Consider the following 22,140-nt stretch of genomic DNA (forward strand, 5'->3'; position numbering starts at 1 on the left):
CATAAATGCACATCTTCCGGCACAATTTCAACATAGGCTCTTTTTTTTGTTTTTTGTTTTTTGCTGATAATCATTGACGCCAATTGCACTGCTCCTGTTATTGTTAGAATAATCTCTGCTCCACACATTAACCAAGAGGACATCCTTGTTAGTTAAGTAATAAAACGGAGAAGGGAGTGGAACGCTTTAAAAGAAAGCAAGGGAACTCCTGACAATCCAGACAGCTGCTTTGTTGTCTTTTGTGCGGCCAAGATGTTTGTGGATGATCGGATAGTAACTCTGTTCAAAAGGAATGCCCACCACACGTTGACTTACTGGAGCGTTTTCTTCAGCTTTGGACTTTGCATCGCCTTTCTCGGCCCGACCATTCTGGACTTGCAGTGCCAAACCAAATCCACGCTGAGCCAGATTACGTGGGTCTTTTTCTCCCAGCAATTCTGCTTGTTGATTGGCAGCTCGGTCGGCGGCGTTTTCAAGAGGACGTAAGTAGCGAGAAGAAGCAGCTCTTGGGTTGTCAGACTCGTCACTATAGTATGTGTTTCTCTGTTCTAGGTTATTCACCGCTCTGTCCGCTTTATTTGTCTCGGCGCTTATCATCTCTGTGATATTTGCCATCATCCCTCTGTGCAACAATGTCCTGGTGTTGGCCGTCGCCATGGCCGTGTCGGGTTTGGCTATGGGAGTCATCGACACCATCGCTAACATCCAACTGGTCACCATCTATCAGAAAGACTCGGCCGTTTTCTTGCAGGTGAAAGGGTGTCTTCTCTCCATGCAAGTGGGGGGGAAAAAATGGCCGCTTCAAGGAGCGTAGTGGTCGTAGTAATTAAAAGTATAACTCACATCTTTGTTTGTTTGTTTTTTTGGCAGGCTCTTCATTTCTTTATCGGCTTCGGCGCCCTGGTGAGCCCTCTGATTGCAGATCCGTTCCTCTCGGAGCACGGCTGTGGGAATCACACTGGGAACGGGACAGAGATCATGCATCACTTCAGGAACATGCTGAGACACAGTCCGATTGCCGAGCACAACATCACTCAGGGCCACTTGCCCCACGGGGGAGCTGAGGAGGAGTCAAGTGTGCACTACGCCTTCTGGATCATGGCGCTTATCAATGTAAAAACTCCAAAGAAAACAACGATGTGATATTTTAGTCCTCAAGTGGAAAATGAATACGATTGTATTTTTGCACCCTCAGCTGCCCGTGCCCCTCGCTGTCCTCTTCTTGATGTATCGCGAGCGCCTTATCCCATGCTGCCCCAACGGCACACCTCATCTGCTGGACAAAGATGAACTGGCCATGGAGAACCAGCAGGGAGCCGACGGCGCGCAAGTGGAGCAGGCGACGGCGGCGCATGAAGCCGGAGGTATCGGAACTCGTGAATAATGCAGGATTTTCTCTCTCGCCGTATCCGGGGAGGACGTCAACAATAAACGCCATTTTGTGTGGGCGCCACGTGCCAATTGTGAGCGCAGGTCACGGAGATATCTTTAGCTGCTGTCGGAATGATAACCTGCGCGGCCTGCCCGTGTCCTTCTTCATGATTCACATCCTCGGTGGGATGGTGCTCTTCATGACTGATGGGATTGTGGTGAGTGGGATACGTGCACGCGGAAACGCATGACGAGAAAGAAACATTGTCAACATAAACAGTGGTGGCCCAAGATTTTCAGGATATAGCCATCATTGGCTGATTTTTTTTTTGTTTTTTTTCTTTGACTTGTGAGTCAAAAAATAAGATACAAGCTCGTTTGGCCGTAGTTTGACAGTGTCACGATGTGGCGGTGTTGGAGGCAGGACCCAAATGCAGGGGGCAACAAAAAACAGGGCAAGGCAGGGATGCAAGTAAAAAAGGGATTTAATTAACAAAAAATGTAAACAAGGGACTATGGAAAAAATTAACAAGATCAAAAACAAACACAAGGCATGGCATGGAAAACAGGGGCATGAACATGAACAGGCATAATGACTCCACAAGAACCGAACGGAAAACAGGTGGCTAAATACACACAGGCTAATTGACAATGACTAGACACAGCTGGGCAAGACACAAGTGGCAAGGGAAGCTGATTGGTGGATACACTGGGAAGGGAAGACACACTCAGGTGGACGTGGTTTGACATAACGGGACAAGGGAAGAGACAAGGAACACATGACAAACAACCAAAAACACCAAAAGAAAACAAAATCCCACCCCCCACAAAACCAAAACATGACAGACAGATTGTGAGCAACTCTTAAAAAACAAACAAAAAAAAAAAAAACGGCTTCAAGCTGTTTACATTTCGGAAACTGTCAATGCACATTAATCAATCATATAATTAAAAAAATCTTAGTCAATGTTTACAAATTTTCTTCTGCGATTCATGTGTGACCACATGGACGTTGTACTACCTTACAGAATATTATTTATTTATTTATTTTTTATATCCCTTTATCAATTACGTACTAGAACTAGGGCCAGTTCAAAGAAATAGATGTTATTTTCAGACTCAGCTGCCAATTTTTTTTTCCGAAACCATTAAAATATATCTGGGACGCAAAAAAAATGTTGGCCAGTGAATTCAAGTAATAACCACTTAGAGGATTACTATATACAGTATTAGTGAAATTGATACTTGACTAATTTAGCAATTCTCAGCAAAAAAAAGTTCATATTTTGTCTTTAGCTAATTTGATAACTTCATTATTTTTAATGAATGAATGAATGAATAATGGTGTAATAACCTTATATATTGATTGATTGAATTTGTATTTTTCATTTTATTATTATTATTATTATTATTATTATTATTATTATTATTATTATTATTATTATTATTATTATTTATTCAATCTCTGGTGTAATAACATTATTTATTGATTGATTTAATTATTTTTTTGATTTTATTATCTGTTCTTATTGCTGCTGGACATGTAAATTTCCCAGAGGGAGCCATCCCAAAGGGATCAATAAAGTCAAGTATAAATCTATTAAAAACACATTTTGACACTTGCTGTCGACTGAAAATGACATCACGTGTGCTTAGGGCTCACCTCATATCCAATCAGAGCCAAGTTTGCGAACGTCATATGACCAAACCCACAAAACCGGTGAGCTGTGATTGGTCGTTACCTGAGTTTTGAGCACCTGGGATGTCATTTTCAGTCGACAGCAAGTGACAAAATGTATTTTATGGTACATGAAAAATAATGAAGTTATTAAATTAATTAATAGGCAATGTATTTATTTATTTATTTATATCTTAAAATGGCTAAAGTAGTAGCTCGAATGATTGTTGCTTGAAATAGTTCTATTAATTATGTTATTATCTTGTGTTTTTTAATATAAAATGTATAACATTATTAAGTGCTATTTAGACTTAGACTTAGACTTGACTTTATTGATCCCTTTGGGATGGCTCCCTCTGGGAAATGTACATTTTAGTTATTTAAAAAAAAAAAAAAAAAAAAAAACACAACACAACACTTTACAACAATTTTGTTTGTTTGTTTTTTGTACCAAACTGAAATTTTACCTCGTATCGTGCATGTGACACTGTATTGCATAAATGATTCTCCAAATGCGCTATAAGAAAGCCCTTATTTGCTTTTCAGGGGGCCTATGCCGGTTTCGTGTACACGTACGCTGTTGCACCACCCATGTCTCTTCCCCATAAAGCAGCCGGCTACTTAGCCAGCATTTTCTGGGCAGCCATCACCGCGGGTCGCCTGCTCTCCATCCCTCTCTCATACCGTTTTCAAGTCATGAAACTGCTCATATTCAACCTGGTAATGAAACAATGAAAACACAAATGTGAGACACACACACACACACACAACTAAAAGTCAAACTCAATTTTTCCTGCGTTTTACAGGCTGGCGCTATTATCACTGTGTTGCTGCTGCTGATCTTCTACAACAGCAGCACGTTTTTGTATATCGGGACGTCTTTGTGCGGGCTTTTCCTCAGCAGCATCTTCCCGTGCATGCTTGCCTACACTGAAGACATTCTTGATTACCAGGGTATGGTTAAGAATGCACATATTGGTTACAGCAAGGGTGTCCAAACTACGGCCCAGGGGCCATTTGCGGCCCGCCGTCCATTTTTTAGTGGCCTGCGACATATGCTAAAAATGGAAATTGACTCAGTTCAAATAAGATAAAAACAAAAATGTTTGGAGATGGTCAAAGTAAGAAGGGAGGGTGTCGAAAAACACAGGTACTATTAAAGTTTATTTTAGTTAACTAAAACTAACGAAAAAAATAAAATTCAAAAAACAATTTTGTTAAAATAAAATAAAAGCGAAGATGCTTTTTACAGAAAGAAAACTAACTGACACTACATTTTATGCTTACAAAACTAACTAAAATAAAACAAACAAAACAAAAAAATATTGCGCACAAGTAATACACATTGAAAAAACTAAAACTAATACTGAAACTAACTAAACTAAAACTAAGCATTTAAAGAACTAAAACTACTTAAAAAAAACTAACAGAACCACCCTGAAAACTAATTAAAACTAACTAAATTTAAAAAAAACAACTCAAAACGAAATAAAAACGAAAATGAAAAATTCCAAAACTATAATAACCCTACTGCCATATTGCAAATTGGTTTATATACTGTAGCATTTTTCTAAATATGCAAAAGCACAAATAAATTATTTGTACAATTTTTAGGACTAAACAAAATTTCTCTTCATAACATTATGTGGCCCTTGCGTCCTTCTGATTTTCTGTATGTGGCCCTGAAATGAAAAAGTTTGGACACCCCTGGTCTACAGTAATGATAAATCACACATTATATCGGCTAAAACGATGTAATATTTCTAGGTTGTGCTACATCGGTGCTGGTGACAAGTGCAGGAATGGGAGAGATGGTCATGCAGGTTCTGGTTGGCTCAGTAAGTCTTAATGGCTATGAATACAAAAGTAATAATATTTGTCTCATAAACCACTCTCATAGAGATTTAGTGATGCCATTATATCCCCAGATTATACAGACTGAGGGCAGCTATAGCTTCCTTCTGTGCGGCGTGATTATCGCCAGCATCGGTTTCCTCCTTTTTATGGGTCTCCTCTTCTTCCATCGGATTCACAGAAACTACCTCACAGGTAACAACGGCATCTCCTATTCACACACTGTAGTAGGCCTGCTGCGGGGTTATTTGCATGCATTTCACCCTTGTCATCATTCACTTGCCGCCCTCCCCTTGCGTCTCGCTAGGAACCACAAAAAAGTCCGCCATGGTGGAGGAAGAAACGCCAGGAGCAAATGGATCACCCAAAGCTGAGCCAATAGAGGAGACACAGAAGAGCTGAGAGGGCCGGCCGCGCTGTTGTTTTCCTTACATCAAATCCATTCATTTGCCACAAAAGACTCTTGCTACTTTTAGCGTGCTGGGAGCAAAATATTTTTTGTAGTTTGCAATAAGGATGGGCATAATAATAATAATAGGTTGCTTAATACGTGTCACTTGTGTGGATTTGATTATTGATCAACTACATATTCATGCAATTGATGCAAAATGAGGTCCTGAAGCATTAGCTCAATACTGCTCCGGCATTGAAACAGGAGTTCAGTACAGTCAGAGAGAAGGACTCTCCCATCCCACATAAAAGAATATTAAAATAATCTAATCCAAGTCCACTTAATCATTGATTAATTTTCTGCCCAGTCCATCAAGGAGATGTCATAAAATGCCCATCCCTAATTTGCAAAAGAAATTGTTTTATTTTAAGAAGCATATTGAAACTCCTGGAATATTTTGATGTCGTTTTGTAATTTAATAAATATTCTCAAACTGTTGCTGTTAGTGAACAAGAATACATTTCAGATTCAGGTTGTTGTTTTCCAACTGACCCGTACTCTGTTTTTGCACTAATCTTATGTGGTGAGGACTTCGTACTTGGCAAGATTAGAACGAGTTACACATTCCAATTCAAAGAGTTGAAGTCCAATCAATCTATAACTCCCGCTTTCATAACTCATTGGCGTTTGTTGCAATTGTTTACCAGACAGTTAATCTCCAGACATCCAGAAGGGGGCGATAGAGATTAGATTTAATTTATCCGGAACACCTTCACATCAGGTTACAAGGCAGTAAGCAACCATGCAGGCATCAAGTCCCAAAATTCATGGATGCTGACGGTAATGACAATGTGTGTAGAGAAGCATTGAGATACGTTAACATCCATTTCACAGTATGTTTCAAACTAATGGCCACATAAATACGCTTTCGGTTATGTGATAAACAATTAGTCTTCTCTTTTCCCCAGCAACACAAACAAGATGAGCCGAGATTCTTCAAAGAAGCTCTTATATCCTGTTTAATGTCATCAAATATTTAGCATTCATTGTAGAAGCCATTATCCGTGATTTGTAATGTGATCCGGTTTGAGTTGTTTTGCTTTTATCGCCAAGATCAACTCGAAAAGATTTATCCAAACTGACAAGAGTGCTTTACCTGCACTTATCTCACGTTTCTTGTCCTGTAGACCTGAGAACATCACCTGAACATTCTTGCCAAGAAATTAATAACGTCACACTACAAGGAAGGAATACATTACACGCTACACATACATCTATAACACACATGATTGACCCATCACAACTTTCACTTTATTTGTGACTTTGTACAATAAAGCCTTCACAACTAAAAACTTGGTGATAGGACATTTAGGACGGCCATATTATTTGTGTTGTCATCAAATATGCTGCTCATGTTTCCCAGCTAATACATTTACTGCATCTATTGAGAGGTGACATAAAACATTAGCAGCCGAATCACATAAACAGGAAGAAAAATAGCTTTGGGAAAGCTAATTAGACTTCTGATATGTGACGATAAATATGTTTGACAACACTAATCATGCAGAGAGGAGTTTAACAATGTGTCACACAGATACACTTGCATATCCGTGAAAAGCATTTTAAACGGTAAATGGAGAACTTATCTAATCGCACAGCTTCCATTATAATGTAGCACCATTTTTATCTTTAAAGGGTTTAAGTTATATTACGGCTGTCAGCAGAAAATACCTTGGCCGAGGCCTGGAAGCAGAAGTAATAACAAATCCGGTTGCCATAGTAGAATCAGACGACTGCGTGGGTTAATATTCAAAAAGAGAAGTCAACCAAATGTCAGTGGCACTGAAATGGACTGTTGACGTATTTCACACGTAACCGAAACAAATCAAGGTCTCGCATGTCACAGTGCAACCTCTGAAGTCGAATGTCTCAAACGTGGAATGTTACATTAGGCCTCTTAATAACTAATCTTCTGTTTTTTGTTATTAGGGGTTCTCTGAGAATTTTTCAATTGGTGCCATGACCCGGATAGGTCACAGCAGCACAACGGCCTAGTTCCAGTCACCTACGTAATTATTAAGAGGCCTAACCTAACAGGAACAATTTGGAATGCAACCATAATTGTCTCGAAAATGAGCCTCAAAAGGGAAATTTTCACGATTGCTTCTGAAATCAAAGTTGGTTGGATACCCCCGTACCAAATTGACACCAAATCGTACTTACAATACGTATTCTTTGTAATTAAAACCTCACATAATCTTGTGCTTTTTCATGTGTGTGAGATTAAGTCACCATATCATGTTTTTTTTTTTCTCTCTTTCTCTGTCACTTTGTTTTGAGACAAAGCAAGACGTTTGTGGTTGGGGCGCCGCCGGATGTGGGATGCAGGTGATAACGGCCTGTTCATGTGCGTATGTGCATATCCTTGCTTTAAGGAGAAATAGGCAGATTTATTTATTTAATTATTTATTTATTTATGTATTTATTTATTTATTTATTTATTTATTTATTTATCTATTTATTTTAAGTTGCAATCGGGTTTTATTTCATCACCCTCTTAAAATAATTGCCTGTCTTTTTTTTTTTTTTTGCCTAAATCATCTCCTCATGATGCAAATGGTTCAATTTTTTGTGTTTCCTAAAAAATCTGAAAAAATGGCAGGTGATTATTTTAGGAAGGCCTTTTTTTATTTTTGTTTTTTATTTTTTTGCCTTACTCATGGGCATTATAGTAGAAAGGTCAATACAACTTCTGCATATTTGAGCCCTTCAACTATTATCCTTCACAATATGCAAGCTGAGTAGTCAACAACAGGCTAATGTCATTGTAGTGGAAGAAGCATGATAATATTGGGTAAATGTCTGAGATTTAAAAAAATAAATAAATAATGTTTTTGCTCACCACTGCAAATGTCAACACCATAGTTCTGTTTTTTTCTAAACTATGTTGCAATGATGTGATTTAGGTTCCCTATAAACACAGGGAATGTGGTTAAATGATGGATTTGGGGACACGGACGGTTTTGATAGTTCACAAAGGGGTCATTGTAGCTCGTGCGGATTATTCATACCTTCACTCTATACGATGTTTGTGCCTGATATTATGGTATGGTGATGTCACAAAAACTCCCACTTTACAGTTCACTTTGGGGGGGAAGGATGAGCTCGATTGCACAATTTGACCATCAAGGCAACATAAGAGGAAGATGTCGATATTGCCTCATTTGCTTACACGCCACATTATTTCCTCTTTAATCATGAGGATCTCTGGGTCACTGTTTGGCTTCTTCAAAGGTAATAATGTTTATTTTGTATGGCTACAGTCTAAAGAATGCATCGCCTCATTTAACGTCCATGTTTGTGTTTCGCAGCTCCGCTCCTCTTCATTTTCTGGCTTCCAAAGCATTCGGCGGACCCGGATCAGCTGAAGGCGCCGAAGGTCGTGAGAGCAGCGTATGGGGAATCGTTGATTGTGCCTTGTCACTACGACCCTCAGTTCAGAAACAGCACAAAGTACTGGTGCAGGGGGCCAATCTATGAGCTGTGCAAGATCATTGCCAAAACGCCAAAGCAGCGCAAAAACGACAGATGCTCCATCGCTGACGACAAGGAGGCAGGAGTCGTCACTGTTACTATGACGGCTCTCAGACGAAGAGATGCGGACATGTACTGGTGTGTTGTTGCCAGGCCTGGAAGGAATATTTTCACTGGCGTTAAGATCATCGTATCCAACGCAGGTATACTTGCGAGTCAAGAGTGACAGATGGAAACCACTGCCACAGATCTTTCGTTACACTGCTTTGATATGGACTTGCCTTAGCTTAGTTGTTAAATATTCTTGGAACAAATGGTTCTATTTAATTCTGTCCTCACTATGACAAAATACACACAGTAAACATTTAAATATCTGAAGTCCAAATATGCTTTTGAATATTTTTTTTCCTCCGTTCTGCACAGTAATATCACCGACCAGCGCAGTCCCAGAAACAACATCAGAGACAAATAAAGACAAAACACGGTGAGAAAACAAAGTTGTTGTTGTTGTGTTTAAATATGACTCAAAAATGAAATCCTAAAACGAGTGGACTGACCTACCACTGCTTTAGGAATTCTTACACACTAAAAAAAAAAAAAAAAAGTCTCAGAAATTCTGCCAGCAAAATAATATACAGTAAGATTGGCATTTTGTTAAACTGATCAAGCAGCATGTTCATTATTGTGATTTTGGTTTGCAGTGCTGTTTAAAACTGAAATGCTGGAATCATAACTAGATGTTTTGCTCATATATTTTGCCTCATACTACACTGATGCACAGCCACAATAATATACATGTTGATCAAAGTAGAACATGTCAATCAAACTGTTATCTTTTGTATAGATTGGTGGTTCTGTAAGGAAACTCGTTAAATGTCAATGAGTCTAAATCCATGATTTTTTGTTTTGTTTTATTCCTCATGTAGGTGGTGGGAGGCTCTTCGATGGATCATTTTTTTGTCACTGGTGTTTAGCGTGGTCGTGGTACATATAGTTGCGTGGAAATTAAAGGCTGCACGTAAAGTTTGGCACAGAAATGTATCTGAAAAAACTGCTAATATTTATGGGTGAAAACCATTGAAAGAAATGTGAAACATTATCACATTGTCTACTGTATATACTGTATATTGTTTTTTCAGAAATCCTACATTCTAATGATGTAGGAATGAAAGCCATCCTGTATCAAAATGTGTTGAAGTTAAATTAGTTTAGGTACTTTGATGCTGCTTTAATGTGTTTATAATTGTGTACATTAAACAAACAGTAATTTTGAGTTCAGATGTTTTATTTTAATAATCAGTCAAGGGAATTTAATGCTGTGCATCAGTCAGTCAATAATTCAATCCATCCATCCATCCATCCATCCATCCATCCATCCCTAACACAGTAGATTGAAGACTATTAAAAAAAACAAAAAAAACAAAAAAAACAGAGCATATTGATAAAACAAAAATGTAAATAATATACATACTGTAAACCATAGCTCGTGTAGTCCTTTTACTGTTGGATGGCCATCGAATAAAAATAAAATAAAATAAATAATAGTTATAAAACACAATAACATCGTCCACAACAATCTGAATTAAAATGCAAAGTGAAATGACAACAAATTAGGCAGATGTTTGTGCATTTGAAACAAAGTGAATGAGTATTTGAAACAAAAAGATAACTGCATTTGTGGTCAAGAAGTAGTTTTTCCCTACATGGGCTGAGGAATACTGCATGAAGAGGAAGCGCACATATTCAGCTGACAATCCAAGGAATGTCAGTTTTGAAGATGACGTCATCCGAACTGTGTGCGTGGTCAAGGCGCAAGTGGAGCGCATGAACATGCACTTTCGAAGTAAAAGCTCAACTTTAATAGCAACTCGTTCACCTACGAACTTAAATCAGGAAAAAAAAGCCAAATGAGCAAAGGAGGTTTAATTATTCCAAAAGAACATGTAAATGTTGGTTTTGAACGGGCATCAATTGAAATTTCCCACAAAGCTCTCGATATTCGCTAGTATAATTTGTAGTTGACCAGATGAACAGGAAGCACTAGTAGTGAGCCAAGTTACGCTCTGTGCCAACGCCCGGTCTCTTTGAAGCTAAGCTAACGCTAGCCAGCGGGCATCCCTCAATCCCGAGGGCCACAGGTAAATTATGCTAACATTTAACGGTGTATCGTTCTGGCGCATACTAAAGAAAAATCAGTTTTCCTTCCGCGTCTGTTCATGTCAGCCTTTTGCAGATACCCAACCAATCTGCTCGGCCTTTTGCTAAGCTAGCAAACCAAACAGCTATCGATTCGACAGGAGAGTTTTTTTCTCTATCATTTCTTCCATAAGTTAAATTTCAATCTTGTTGGACTATTACGTGACACGTTTTTAATAGTCGGTTCTGATTAGCAACGGTTAGTAGCGTTTGTTGAATTTTAGATGATGTAGTGGGATGTGTACCAAGTTAAGCACCAAGTAACTGGTCAAATGTCCAACCACACTTTTTATTTTTTTAAGAGTTAATTAGTTATTTGTTTAAAGTAAAACTGATACATTATGTGTACCTTTTGTTAGGATTGTAAGCAGCCCCAACACAAGGAAGTGAGATGCAGACCATCAAATGTGTCGTGGTGGGCGATGGAGCAGTGGGAAAAACCTGTCTACTGATTTCATACACCACCAATAAATTCCCTTCGGAATATGTACCAACAGTGAGTATACGCTTGCTCTCGGGTGCTTCTTGATGACAACCAGTGCCAGGCGCACACCGAGTGACGTACCCACGTGGTTCTACAACACGAGTTGGCGACAGTCACAAGAGCACAGATGTTTCGTTTGTCAGAATGCCAGATTACACAGTATAACGTACACACGTTTATTAGATTACAAGTGGGATCTAGCCTGCTGCATACACATTTTGTTGTTCAGTTTAATTTTCACAAATTCATCTACAGCAGTGGTGCGTGTCCAAACTTGGTTCTTGAAGGTCGCAGGTTTTGTCCGTTTCTCTTCTCCAACACATCAGCAAGCTCTGCATATGCCTGATAACGATCGTGTTCATTGGAACAAGTGCGTTGGAGCAGGGAAACATAGGAAAGTGCAGGGCTCTGACCCTTGAGGAGTTTGGACACCACTGATCTACAGTATGTGATTTGTTTTTGTTTTTTGTTTTTCTTCTGCGCGACATGTTGCATTTAAAAAATACATATGTTTTAATTGAATGTTCTAAAATGCCACAAAATACTGCTAAAGCTTAATCTAAATTCAAAAGTGGTACACTAATTTGTCAAACGAAGGATGTTTAAATCAATCAATCAATCAATCAACTTTATTTATATAGCACCTTTCATACATTTAAAATGCAACTCAAAGTGCTGGACATCCATAATACAATAAAATAAAAGAAAGAAAAAGCCCCCCCATCTCCATGATCGTACCCACAGACACACCCAAAACCCAACAAACACATGAAAACCACAACATGGCGGGGCACAGAAGTACCCTGTAAGGAAAGGCACCCAAGTCATGTAACTGTTACGGAGATTCTATGTAGATTGGCTAGTTCAGTGGTGTTACTTGGTGTGAGATTAAATGAGAACTAAACCCCAAATACATATATTTTTTTGTAAGAATACATTGTATGTGCCCCCATGTATCTAAATGGTATTCTGGCTAATACTGCGTTCATGGAAAGGGAATTAAACAGATTAATTCATTAATTTTCATCTATTCTGGGACATAACTAGGGGTTGATGAATTGATTTGAACAAAACTAAGGTTCAAACCTTAACGTTATCAAACTATAGTTATGCTAGTTATCGCAGCATACATGGGAAGTCTGCGAACCTGTGTGACTGTGGTTGGTCGGAAAGCAAGTGTGAGAGCATTTGTGACATGTATCTCCCCTAGTGGTGGCAGATACAAGTTGTTCTGCTTACAATAAAACTGTTACGTTCCACGATAAGACTGAAAAAAACAAGATGCATTTTTTTTTCCAAAGGTGTTTGACAACTATGCAGTAACTGTGATGATCGGTGGTGAACCGTACACCCTTGGCTTATTTGACACAGCAGGTAAGTAAATGAGTTCAACAATTGTCTGCGCCGAGCGGTCACTTTACTTAATGGTGTCTCCTCACAGGTCAGGAAGATTATGACAGGTTACGACCACTAAGCTACCCACAGACGGACGTCTTCTTAGTCTGCTTCTCAGTGGTCTCGCCATCCTCCTTTGAAAATGTCAAAGAAAAGGTGAGTGGGTTTCAGCTGGCTTGCGTCCCCTTTCACACCTTGTTCCTTGTCCACATTTCAAAACGGAATTTACCATTGAGCTTGATGATTTTAGGAGTACTTTGTGAAGTTTAAGCCTTTTGCATTTTTATTGTGAAGCATTACCCTTTTTTTTTTTTTTTTTTTTTTAAACTATTTTTATGCTTGGATGTTTGCATCCTTGAATTTTGAGGAAAGAAAAATTCTTTGAAATCTCAACTTTAACTCATTCGCTCCGGGCTGTTTTACTGGATTTGGACTGATTTTGTAAGGCCCACAGAATATTGTGTTCTATTGCTATAAAAAATAGAATCTACCAAAATAAAGATTGGGGTCTCTTCTTTCATCAGGAAAAAAAAAAATATTTCTATCTGTTTCCGTTTTGCAGCAATTAACATTAGAATATAGCTAAGTTTCATCATTATTCACAAATCTGTTTAAAACAGTGGAGAAAAAAGGTTGTTGCTGCATGGCCCTGGTTGATCTCTTATACTCTGCCATTGCTTCAAGCATTTTCTTCAGTTCAGAGGCTGCATCAAAGCCTTCTGTATGTTATAGCATTAAAAAAATAAAAAATAAATAATACGGCTTTGGGAGCATGGTAATATTTAAAATAGAATGTATTTATAAATTTTTGGGAGCAAATGAGTTAAATATAACTTGAAAGGACAATGACAAAATAAAATAGTAAGAAAGTAAAATAAGACTATACAAAAATAATAGCAATTGAAAAACAAGAACTAATACTGGCAGTTAGTGTTTGTTTTGGCCTCTTAAGGGCACTGTGGTGCAGTGCATCCATGGAGTACACACAATGAGAACAGAAGAAATAAGTTGCGATTGAACTCTTATTAATATAACTCGGTTTTTCTCAGATTGGGAAGAATTTGTGCCTCTGAGTAGTGTTATACTACGTGTGAATGTTTCCACAGCGTTTGTGTGTTAATATTCGTTATTTGAAGGAATATCAGTCCCGAACATGATGCTAATTTCCTGTTAGCATGTCAATGGGATCCTCTATTCACCAGCATTAGCGCCAGCAATGTTTTAAAAACAAAGCAGGTTGTGTATTCATATACACAATATGTGTAATTCTTCTTGTTTAGTTTTACAGTAAACTCCAACCAGGTGTATCGTTAAACGACAGCATAATCTAACAGCTTATGTGAATTTAATTATGTCTAATTATGAATTAAACTATTATTTAGTTTTACATACATGAGAAAATGTGACTCCAAAGGTTAGAGAGGCTCTATAAAGCCCAGACTATTACATAACCATAATGTTTGGTCCGACATAAAATTACTAATCATGCTTACTAAATAAAATAGATGTGTATATTTGAATTTAATTAATTGTTCAACCCTCATTTACAATAAGCAATGTTACATTTCAACAATGTGAGGCAAGTGGGTATATCTCACAGTTCAGGGTTTGACTCACTGATCCGATGTGAAAGGCTCAAGTAGTTTTTTCCGCCGCTCCTGTAGTGGGTTCCGGAAATCACCCACCACTGCCCCAAGACCCCGTTCCTGTTGGTGGGCACTCAGATCGACCTGCGCGATGACCCCTCCACTGTGGAGAAGTTAGCCAAGAACAAACAGAAGCCCATCACCCCGGAGACGGCCGAGAAGCTGGCTCGTGACTTGAAGGCGGTCAAGTATGTGGAGTGCTCAGCCCTCACGCAGGTAAGAGCTCTCGTCTAGTAGCACGCTCGGCCAACCTTTCCTAACCGCAGCTACCTTTCTAATTCCGTCTAACTGAGTCCTTCTGCGTGTCTTTCCTCCCTGTTTTCCTTCTCTCCTTAGCGGGGACTGAAGAACGTATTTGACGAGGCTATCCTCGCCGCTTTAGAGCCCCCTGAAACTCAGAGAAAGAGAAAGTGCTGTTTGTTCTGATGTCTGACTGATTCTCGCTTTGCCTCTCAATCGTCTGCTGCTTACTCATTGTAAAGAAAATGTCAAGCTAACTCAAGTACTCTTTGCAAACGTACGAAATGTTGTCGGGGGGGACATTTTGTCCTGCTGTCCTAATCACACTCACACGGGCTGCCTGATATGACAAGAGTGCCAAACTTCACTTCTACTTCCCTGCATGCATGTCTCTGCCACAGAGCATGATTTGTTGTTTCCAGTGTCATTTGTACCCCAAGAAGCATTTACCTCCACGTTTTTTATTTTCCCGACTGATTTTTTTTTTCTTTGCTCTTTCTCTGCTTCTCTTATCATGGGGAGTCTTGTATCATGTTATTTGATTTGAATAAAGAAACCTCTGGATTTCCTCGCTACATCTCCACTCCGCTTCCTTTTTGCCGTTAGACCCTCTGCTATGCTGTGTTGTCTTTCTTTGAACCACAATGTTTTGTTTCCACAGAAAGGATTAAAGAATGTGTTTGATGAGGCAATACTGGCAGCCCTGGAGCCGCCCGAACCTAAGAAAAGGCGTAAATGCGTCCTGCTCTAAGTTTGCTCTCAGCCGTCTCCGCACCACTTTCTAGGTTAGCAGTACACGGACCACCCACAAGTTGAAAGATCATGAAATATTTGCCTCCTGCCAGAATTAACCTGAATACATATTCAGTGTGTTGAGTATGATTAAGAATTGATGTCGTTTGTGCTGACTTCATACTTATGAAATGGCCTTACAGGATGATGATTTTTATTTTTTAAGAATAAGTGAATAAGGTAGGGAACGTGTAATCGACAGCTCAGACCACAAAATGCTAGTTTTATCATACATGGCAGTTTTTCTTGCAGGCTTTACATTTAGGCAATAATTGAGGTCTTATAAATTGCAGGATATTTATTGTTTCTTGAGTTAGCTCTCTCACCAAAATACATATATAAGTAGTTTAGCTTTTTCACTTCCCTTCTCAGAGATACTGAGGCAAATATGCTGTGTCATGTGTGACTCACAAACACCCAACCGAAGACAATAAATGTCCTATAATTTTATAATAATTAGTTGCTCATTTAATAAGACAATGAATATAAAACCCACACAATTATTATCAGCCTCGGGACTGAACTAGAGTCTGTTTGGCATCCTAGTGCTTGAGCAGTTTATATTTACTTGCAGTGTGAACGCTCCATGCAGAAAGTTGTATTTGTCTTGAATTTGTAACACAAAGGCTGATATTTCACTTTCATAGGTGCGGCGAGCGATGCCAGTGTATACACTTTTTAAAATTGCCCAACACGCGGCTTCATTACATCAGATAGCGATGCAGTGTGACACTTCTTACAACAGTCAATGTTTTGATTTCAGATTCTGTGAAGGTTTTTAAATGCCAGAAATAGCAGTGTTTGCGTTTGTCTTTGCTATATACATTCCTAGATGTGGGTGTGATTTATTTGTAAATATAGTGAGAATAATTCATAACTTATTGACTGATAAGTGTGCATTACTGAAACAAGAAGTTAAGTTAGGTGATGCTGAAAGAAAATGACCAGAAAGTGTTGATGGGTTTCTTTTCATTTCCTCTTTTCAATTTAACATCAAGCTGTACTGTATTTTCTTTGTGATAACATGTCACAATAAACCAGTATTATCAAGAGACTTTGACAAAAGTGTTTGTTTTAATGCTTTAAAAAGTTCAACTTGCACACCACAGTATTAGAACTTGAAGCAGGATTTATTGTGCAAACATGTCACACGTATAAGTTGAAGCAGTCTGAAAAGAAAGCCGTTTTTTGGAATACAATAGGCAATTTATTACACAGCTAATTAAGAATAGAGGACATAATGGCTGATGGCAAAACAAGCATTGCACATTCTATAGGTTGCCCTTAACTGGGTAAACAAATACAATCAAGCCGACATCGCTATTGAAAAGAAAAAAAATGCATACCCTTTAATGACTGAAGGTCTCTAAAGCTCAAGAATTTGCATCGTTCCTCACAGTTAACGTCTTTTTCTTGTTTTCAATTACACAAGTTTTAGGACTAAACTTTGGCTGCTGTAGAAGACAACTGGGGGAATGAAGTCTGTCAAAACTAAGACTTCTGTATAGTGCTAATCAGAAGGCAGCACATAGCCACTAGCTTTGTACATGTCTTTCAGGTAGAACTTGCCAACGTGGGTTACTTCTGTATGGCTTTGCACATTCAGATAATTAGATTCAGGGTGATAATTGCTTCCAACACAAGTGGGTGTGGCCCACACCGTGTGGGCACTCTTGGGTGTCATTTCATGGCCCTGTCGGAAGCTGGCATATTCATGGCTCAACTTCAACTCACAGTACCTACCTTCCACACAAGACAAGCTGGGGAAAAGACACCACGGAGCAGAGGGATGAAAATTCAGCAAAAGGTTTGAGAACTACTGGCTTAAACACTTTGCATTCAAGTTAGTTCCTTGATGTTGCTAGCGAAAGCGCTAATGTAATGTTAGGCTTACAAGTAATACAGTGGTACCTTGAGATACAAGTTGGATTTCTTCCATAGCAATGCTCGTATTTCAAAACAATCTCAAATCATCTTTCCTCTTTACAATGAATGGAAATGCCATTAATTTGTTCTAGCTTCCCTAAAACAGGTTTTTTTGTATGTGGGTGTGTGTATATATATATATATATATATATATTATTTTAAATAAATAGCACTATAATATTGTACTTTATACAAGCATACATAAATGACACAATTACATAGAATCTAGAATAATATCTTTACTTCTTTTATTTTGCCTTGATGACAACCAAAATAAGCTGAATTACTAGTGACAAACATTGTGAACGGAGCATTGTGATATTTAGTGCAATATTATGCAAAAGGCAGGCAGAACGCACATACAAAGTGTGTCAGAAAGGTTCCAGGACTGGTGTAAATAATAGATTTTAATGAAGGCAAGAAGACAACTCTTGGATGCTCACAAATCCCCTCAGCATCTGACAGTTCCTGGCCAAGAAAAGCACTGTGCTCAAGCAAAAAGTTATTTATTTCTTCTTTCCCAAGTTTAAGGGGGTCCTCAAGAGCGCAACATCAAGATGGCCATCACGGTCCTGGAAAAATCCTTCTACCATCACATGAAGGCATGTGAATGTGTGTTAGATTGCTGGGGAATTACTTCCACAACAAGATATTTGGATTTGAAATATGTCTTGTGTGACACCAGTCCTGGATCTTTTCTGACACACACGATGCAAAAACCGTAGACCTATGTTTCCATTGCAGGACATATCTCAACACAACTGTCCGTAAGGCGAATTCCATACCATCCAGCCCAGAACTTTGTGTCCTTACCCCCATGGACAAAGCGGACGTATCTGACTCCTGGCCCATAGTTGCGGAACACGTGTGTTATCTGAAAAAATAAAAATAAAACCGTGTACTGTAATTTCCGTGAACCATCCATCATCAACTGATTCATAGTTGTGTGTTCATACCTGTGTCCATTTACCATCGTTCCATTGCTGAAAATAAATCACCTCAGGGGAAAAGGTCTTAATTGGCTTCTTCTTTCGATTGAGTAGCTCCACGTGGATCTTGTATTCACAGCCACAGTCCCATCGTGGGGCGTACCTGCAGCACAACAACCGTCATGCAATACCAAAAAGGGGCAGGCTGAAGTCCACGGTGCCACTTGTCTTACTAATTATTACATTGAAAAACAGTTTGTAGACATCCACCATTTACATTTCTTTCAATGGTTGATTCAAAAAGTGACACTAGATTGATTACATCTGGAAATATATTTCGCAAGGCCATTTCCAAACTTAATTTCTACACACGTGAATTATTTTTTTTATTTCATATTTGCAATGGTGAAATTGAGTTTTTTGTTAGCTCTAAGCTATAATAATCTAAATTATACATCCATAAAAAAAATTATCAATTCGGTGTCCAGTGAAAGTTTCACTTTTTAATAGAACTACTGAAATTAATTAACTCATTCACTCCCAGCCATTTTCACTGAAGCAACCCCATTCGCTCCCGACGGTTCTATTGGATTTTGACTGATTTTGCAAGGCCCACATAATGTTGTGTTTGATTGCTATAAAAACATGGTACCTACCAAAAGAAAAGTTAGTCTCTTATTTCATCAGGGAAATGTGTTTTTCTCTGTTTCCATTTTGCAGCAATTAGCATTAGAATATAGCTAACTTTCATCAATATTTCCATTCCTGGTGAAAACCTTGTCAAAAAGAGCTTGTTGCAACAAGGCCCTGGTTGATCTCTTATACTATGCTGCCACCTGCTGGCCGTTTCCCCCCCCCCTCTCTCTCTTTTTTTTTTTTTTTTTTTAAATAACTGCCATTGCTTTAAGCCACCTCTTTGTGTCAGAAGCTGTATCAAAGCCTTCTGTGTGTCCTTGCATAAAAAAACAAAAAACAAAAACGTATTTACACATTTTTGGGAGTGAAGGACAAAGTATAAAAAAACTTATTTACATGTTTTGGGGTTTGAATGAGTTAAAAGTTGTACACTTTACAATTACTTTACATGGCAGTAAATACAATTACTGCCTTTGAGTATTTCCTCTCACCAATCCGATATTTTGATGTCTGGCTGAAAGTGATCCATAAATTGTGCGTTGTATCCTTCGGACTCCAAATTAATAAGCTGGGACTTGCTGCACATGCTGGAGAAAAATCAAATGAAATGGTCACATTATGGAAAATGCCATCACGATATGTTTTCACAAAATACTTACCCATATGAAGTCACAAAGTTGGTCTTGATGGTTTCATTTGGATGCGCCACCAAGACATCATCTACTTTCCAGTGGTCACCACTGTTCTCCAATATCTGCCAACCTGTCATTTGAGCTGGAAAGACAAAAGATCACCAATGTGATGAAAACAAACCCAGCGTAGCAACGCCGGCGTCCCTCCTTTCCCAACCTTCAGCCCGCGGGTTCTTGAGAAGATTCCGTCGCTTCTTGCACAAAAAGTAAAATAACCTCCAGTCTTGGGGTACTCTGGAATCATTGTGGAGGTGATAGCCTTCTCTCCTGCATCTGTCTCTCCATAAGGACTGGCTGTCAGCAATGTCTTTCCATTGACGGCACACTAACCGACAAATTAAGACCACCTGCTCAGGGGGGAGATTCAAGAAGATCTCTTCGAGTACCTCCAGAGGAACAGAGTTCTGATAAGAAAAGAGCAGAGATATATAATGAAACTTGTTGAAAAGCATTTATTCACAAAGTTCCAAATATGGCTGGCCCTCACCATAGCCACCAGTGTACTTTCTAAATAACTAAATACATTCATATGCCAGCTCAAACAGACACAGACTAGCTAACCTGAACAAGCTAACAAGCTAACTCTACACTCTCATTCCATGACTCCCACATTACTCATCTGGCCAGTCCCAGTTTGTTGAAGCCACGCACATTCCAATTCGTATTATACTAGTGTAGAACGTTAGTATAGCGACCCCAGTGGACAAAAATAATAACTGCACCTCACATGCGTATTTTGATATTACATAATATGGTCTCTACTTTGTGTTTCCTTCTATTGAGGAGGCTTCTGGGATGTAATTCCCACAATAAATAAATAAAGATATTAACTAACTGACATGAATTCAGGCATATATTTTTCACTTGCAAAAAGCATCTGTGGCTCAATTGTGACATTTTGGGAACCATTGTACATTACCCAAATCCACACGATATTTTTCTTTATCTATTATACATTTTCCATTACATTTCTTTCATTTTAATTAATTCCCCCCAAAATACCCTAGCATCAGTTTATCAGCATTCCCACATTTTCTAGCTTCAATTTAGATAATTGCGCCCCTGTGAAAGTTACGGACATCATACGGATGGAAAGGCATAAGCATATGTAAACAACTAAATGTTGCATTCACCGAGAAATACAACATAAAACTATATGGAACAAAACTGGAAAAAAAATACACCACAAAGCAGCTGCCTAATCGCAATCTAAGTCTCTATACAAGAGGCCCAATGGGAAGTTATGTTGTATGAAGCTGCACCAAATCTACCTCTGACATGGCAGGAACAAAACACGGTCGCTGAATGGAAGTGACGGAGTCAGAGCTCTGTGTTGCACCCATTTATATCCAGTTCACGCCGCATGGACGACGTCTTTGAAGTCAACCCAAAGCTGTATGGTATAATTTAGTTCCACAACAAACTCGACGCGGAAGTTCAACTCGAAGTAAACGCTGTTGTTAAGGTAAAGTAAATGTAGCTAAAGTACGCTATTGCGTGTCGCTGTACACTCAGAAAATGCCTTGAAATGTAGTTTCAACGGACGGTGATTGTTATATTCGGTGAAGATTCTTCAAGTATCAAAACGAAACCGAGAAGTCGTTCTTTGCGTTCAGTCAGTAACGTGCCATTGCTTTTAGGACCAGAGCTACGCGGAAGTCGGGGCCGAAGCCGAAACCTTAAGCATTTGAAGCATTGCAGCTAAACTCCGCCCGCCCGGTAGACAAAATAAAACATTTGGAGCACAGCTTTAAAATCCCTTTTTTCCGGTGTGTCATCTAGTGGGCGTTTCTTTGTGGAATCCTGGTGGGAAACAACGTGTTTCACTTTACCAGAAAACTTTTTTTTTTTCTCCCCCAACAGTACTGTACTTACTGTAAGTGTCGTGATGGCAATTTGCATAATGATTTTTTTTTTTTTTATTAAGTCGTTTTACAAATCAATTTGGCACTATGAATATTTATTCTCCTTATTCAACATGAAATATGTCGTGGAAAATGATTGTGTTTATTTTATTTTATTTTATTTTATACTGTATTCGATTATAAAATCCCCGAATGTAAACACTAAACAGATAAACGACCTATGGATCGCCCTCCAATGTAGTAATAACCCGAAAATGTAATAACATTTGTACATAACACGATAAAAAAATGTAATAAAACCCAATAATGTGATTAAAAAAAAAAACATTTTCAAGAAATTATTGCATAACGACAACAGAACTATGATGTAACAGTGCACTCAATATGCATTTGATTGAACATTAAAAAAATAAAATAAAAGAAATACAGGTACATTTAAACTCTTAACACTTAGCACTCCCAGAAGTCTTTGCGGCAGATCAGGTCTAATCAAGTGGGCGGAGCTTCAATT

The 22,140-nt window shown here is 38.6% G+C and overlaps 4 protein-coding genes across 9 annotated transcripts; 3 read left to right on the forward strand and 1 right to left on the reverse strand.

Moving 5' to 3' along the window:
• The first annotated feature begins 252 nt into the window (after positions 1 to 252).
• Positions 253 to 5,731, forward strand: slc60a1b (solute carrier family 60 member 1b). The gene is made up of 10 exons (XM_077515245.1): positions 253 to 482; positions 553 to 751; positions 871 to 1,113; positions 1,196 to 1,364; positions 1,474 to 1,589; positions 3,596 to 3,769; positions 3,856 to 4,003; positions 4,817 to 4,887; positions 4,978 to 5,098; positions 5,211 to 5,731. The coding sequence occupies exons 1-10, from the start codon at positions 253 to 255 to the stop codon at positions 5,303 to 5,305; spliced, it is 1,566 nt and encodes a 521-aa protein (XP_077371371.1). The 3' UTR covers positions 5,306 to 5,731.
• A 1,891-nt stretch (positions 5,732 to 7,622) lies between these two features.
• On the forward strand, positions 7,623 to 10,101 carry LOC144014951 (CMRF35-like molecule 7). 2 transcript variants are annotated; one of them, XM_077515248.1, is made up of 4 exons: positions 7,623 to 7,701; positions 8,666 to 9,031; positions 9,252 to 9,312; positions 9,755 to 10,101. In XM_077515248.1, the coding sequence occupies exons 1-4, from the start codon at positions 7,677 to 7,679 to the stop codon at positions 9,897 to 9,899; spliced, it is 597 nt and encodes a 198-aa protein (XP_077371374.1). In that variant the 5' UTR covers positions 7,623 to 7,676; the 3' UTR covers positions 9,900 to 10,101. The 2 variants fall into 2 exon arrangements, with proteins under 2 accessions (XP_077371374.1, XP_077371373.1); XM_077515247.1 differs by lacking the exon at positions 7,623 to 7,701 and adding an exon at positions 8,509 to 8,588.
• Positions 10,102 to 10,709: 608 nt separating this feature from the next.
• On the forward strand, positions 10,710 to 16,633 carry LOC144013728 (cell division control protein 42 homolog). 4 transcript variants are annotated; one of them, XM_077512899.1, is made up of 6 exons: positions 10,710 to 10,966; positions 11,384 to 11,520; positions 12,810 to 12,882; positions 12,950 to 13,059; positions 14,568 to 14,765; positions 15,451 to 16,633. In XM_077512899.1, exons 2-6 carry the CDS (start codon positions 11,416 to 11,418, stop codon positions 15,538 to 15,540), a joined length of 576 nt encoding a protein of 191 aa, XP_077369025.1. In that variant the 5' UTR covers positions 10,710 to 10,966; positions 11,384 to 11,415; the 3' UTR covers positions 15,541 to 16,633. The 4 variants fall into 4 exon arrangements, with proteins under 4 accessions (XP_077369025.1, XP_077369024.1, XP_077369026.1 ...); XM_077512898.1 differs by having other exon boundaries at positions 10,715 to 10,966; positions 14,886 to 16,633; XM_077512900.1 differs by lacking the exon at positions 10,710 to 10,966 and adding an exon at positions 11,035 to 11,223 and having other exon boundaries at positions 14,886 to 16,633.
• Positions 16,634 to 17,733: 1,100 nt separating this feature from the next.
• On the reverse strand, positions 17,734 to 21,485 carry LOC144013727 (F-box only protein 6-like). 2 transcript variants are annotated; one of them, XM_077512896.1, is made up of 6 exons: positions 21,036 to 21,485; positions 19,922 to 20,168; positions 19,732 to 19,846; positions 19,564 to 19,659; positions 18,464 to 18,599; positions 17,734 to 18,381 (listed from the first exon to the last, which is right to left on the reverse strand). In XM_077512896.1, the coding sequence occupies exons 1-6, from the start codon at positions 21,105 to 21,107 to the stop codon at positions 18,235 to 18,237; spliced, it is 813 nt and encodes a 270-aa protein (XP_077369022.1). In that variant the 5' UTR covers positions 21,108 to 21,485; the 3' UTR covers positions 17,734 to 18,234. The 2 variants fall into 2 exon arrangements, with proteins under 2 accessions (XP_077369022.1, XP_077369023.1); XM_077512897.1 differs by lacking the exon at positions 21,036 to 21,485 and adding an exon at positions 20,252 to 21,014.
• Between the last annotated feature and the right edge of the window lie 655 nt (positions 21,486 to 22,140).

Source organism: Festucalex cinctus, chromosome 2, assembly GCF_051991245.1.
Source record: "Festucalex cinctus isolate MCC-2025b chromosome 2, RoL_Fcin_1.0, whole genome shotgun sequence".
Classification (NCBI taxonomy): domain Eukaryota; kingdom Metazoa; phylum Chordata; class Actinopteri; order Syngnathiformes; family Syngnathidae; genus Festucalex; species Festucalex cinctus.

What these genes read in the sequence shown, in the direction of transcription:
- slc60a1b (XM_077515245.1), top strand. Translation starts at nt 253, where the DNA reads ATGTTTGTGGATGATCGGATAGTAACTCTGTTCAAAAGGAATGCCCAC. An exon ending in TCATGACTGATGGGATTGTG is followed by an intron (nt 1,590 to 3,595) that starts GTGAGTGGGATA and finishes TTTGCTTTTCAG; the next exon opens with GGGGCCTATGCCGGTTTCGT. An exon ending in AGACATTCTTGATTACCAGG is followed by an intron (nt 4,004 to 4,816) that starts GTATGGTTAAGA and finishes TAATATTTCTAG; the next exon opens with GTTGTGCTACATCGGTGCTG.
- LOC144014951 (XM_077515247.1), top strand. Translation starts at nt 8,552, where the DNA reads ATGAGGATCTCTGGGTCACTGTTTGGCTTCTTCAAAG. An exon ending in ACTGTTTGGCTTCTTCAAAG is followed by an intron (nt 8,589 to 8,665) that starts GTAATAATGTTT and finishes TGTGTTTCGCAG; the next exon opens with CTCCGCTCCTCTTCATTTTC. An exon ending in GATCATCGTATCCAACGCAG is followed by an intron (nt 9,032 to 9,251) that starts GTATACTTGCGA and finishes CGTTCTGCACAG; the next exon opens with TAATATCACCGACCAGCGCA.
- LOC144013728 (XM_077512899.1), top strand. Translation starts at nt 11,416, where the DNA reads ATGCAGACCATCAAATGTGTCGTGGTGGGCGATGGAGCAGTGGGAAAA. An exon ending in TTGAAAATGTCAAAGAAAAG is followed by an intron (nt 13,060 to 14,567) that starts GTGAGTGGGTTT and finishes CCGCTCCTGTAG; the next exon opens with TGGGTTCCGGAAATCACCCA. An exon ending in AGTGCTCAGCCCTCACGCAG is followed by an intron (nt 14,766 to 15,450) that starts GTAAGAGCTCTC and finishes TTGTTTCCACAG; the next exon opens with AAAGGATTAAAGAATGTGTT.
- LOC144013727 (XM_077512896.1), bottom strand. Translation starts at nt 21,107, where the DNA reads ATGGGTGCAACACAGAGCTCTGACTCCGTCACTTCCATTCAGCGACCG. An exon ending in TTGTTCCTGCCATGTCAGAG is followed by an intron (nt 20,169 to 21,035) that starts GTAGATTTGGTG and finishes TTTTCTTATCAG; the next exon opens with AACTCTGTTCCTCTGGAGGT. An exon ending in ACGATGGTAAATGGACACAG is followed by an intron (nt 18,382 to 18,463) that starts GTATGAACACAC and finishes TTATTTTTTCAG; the next exon opens with ATAACACACGTGTTCCGCAA.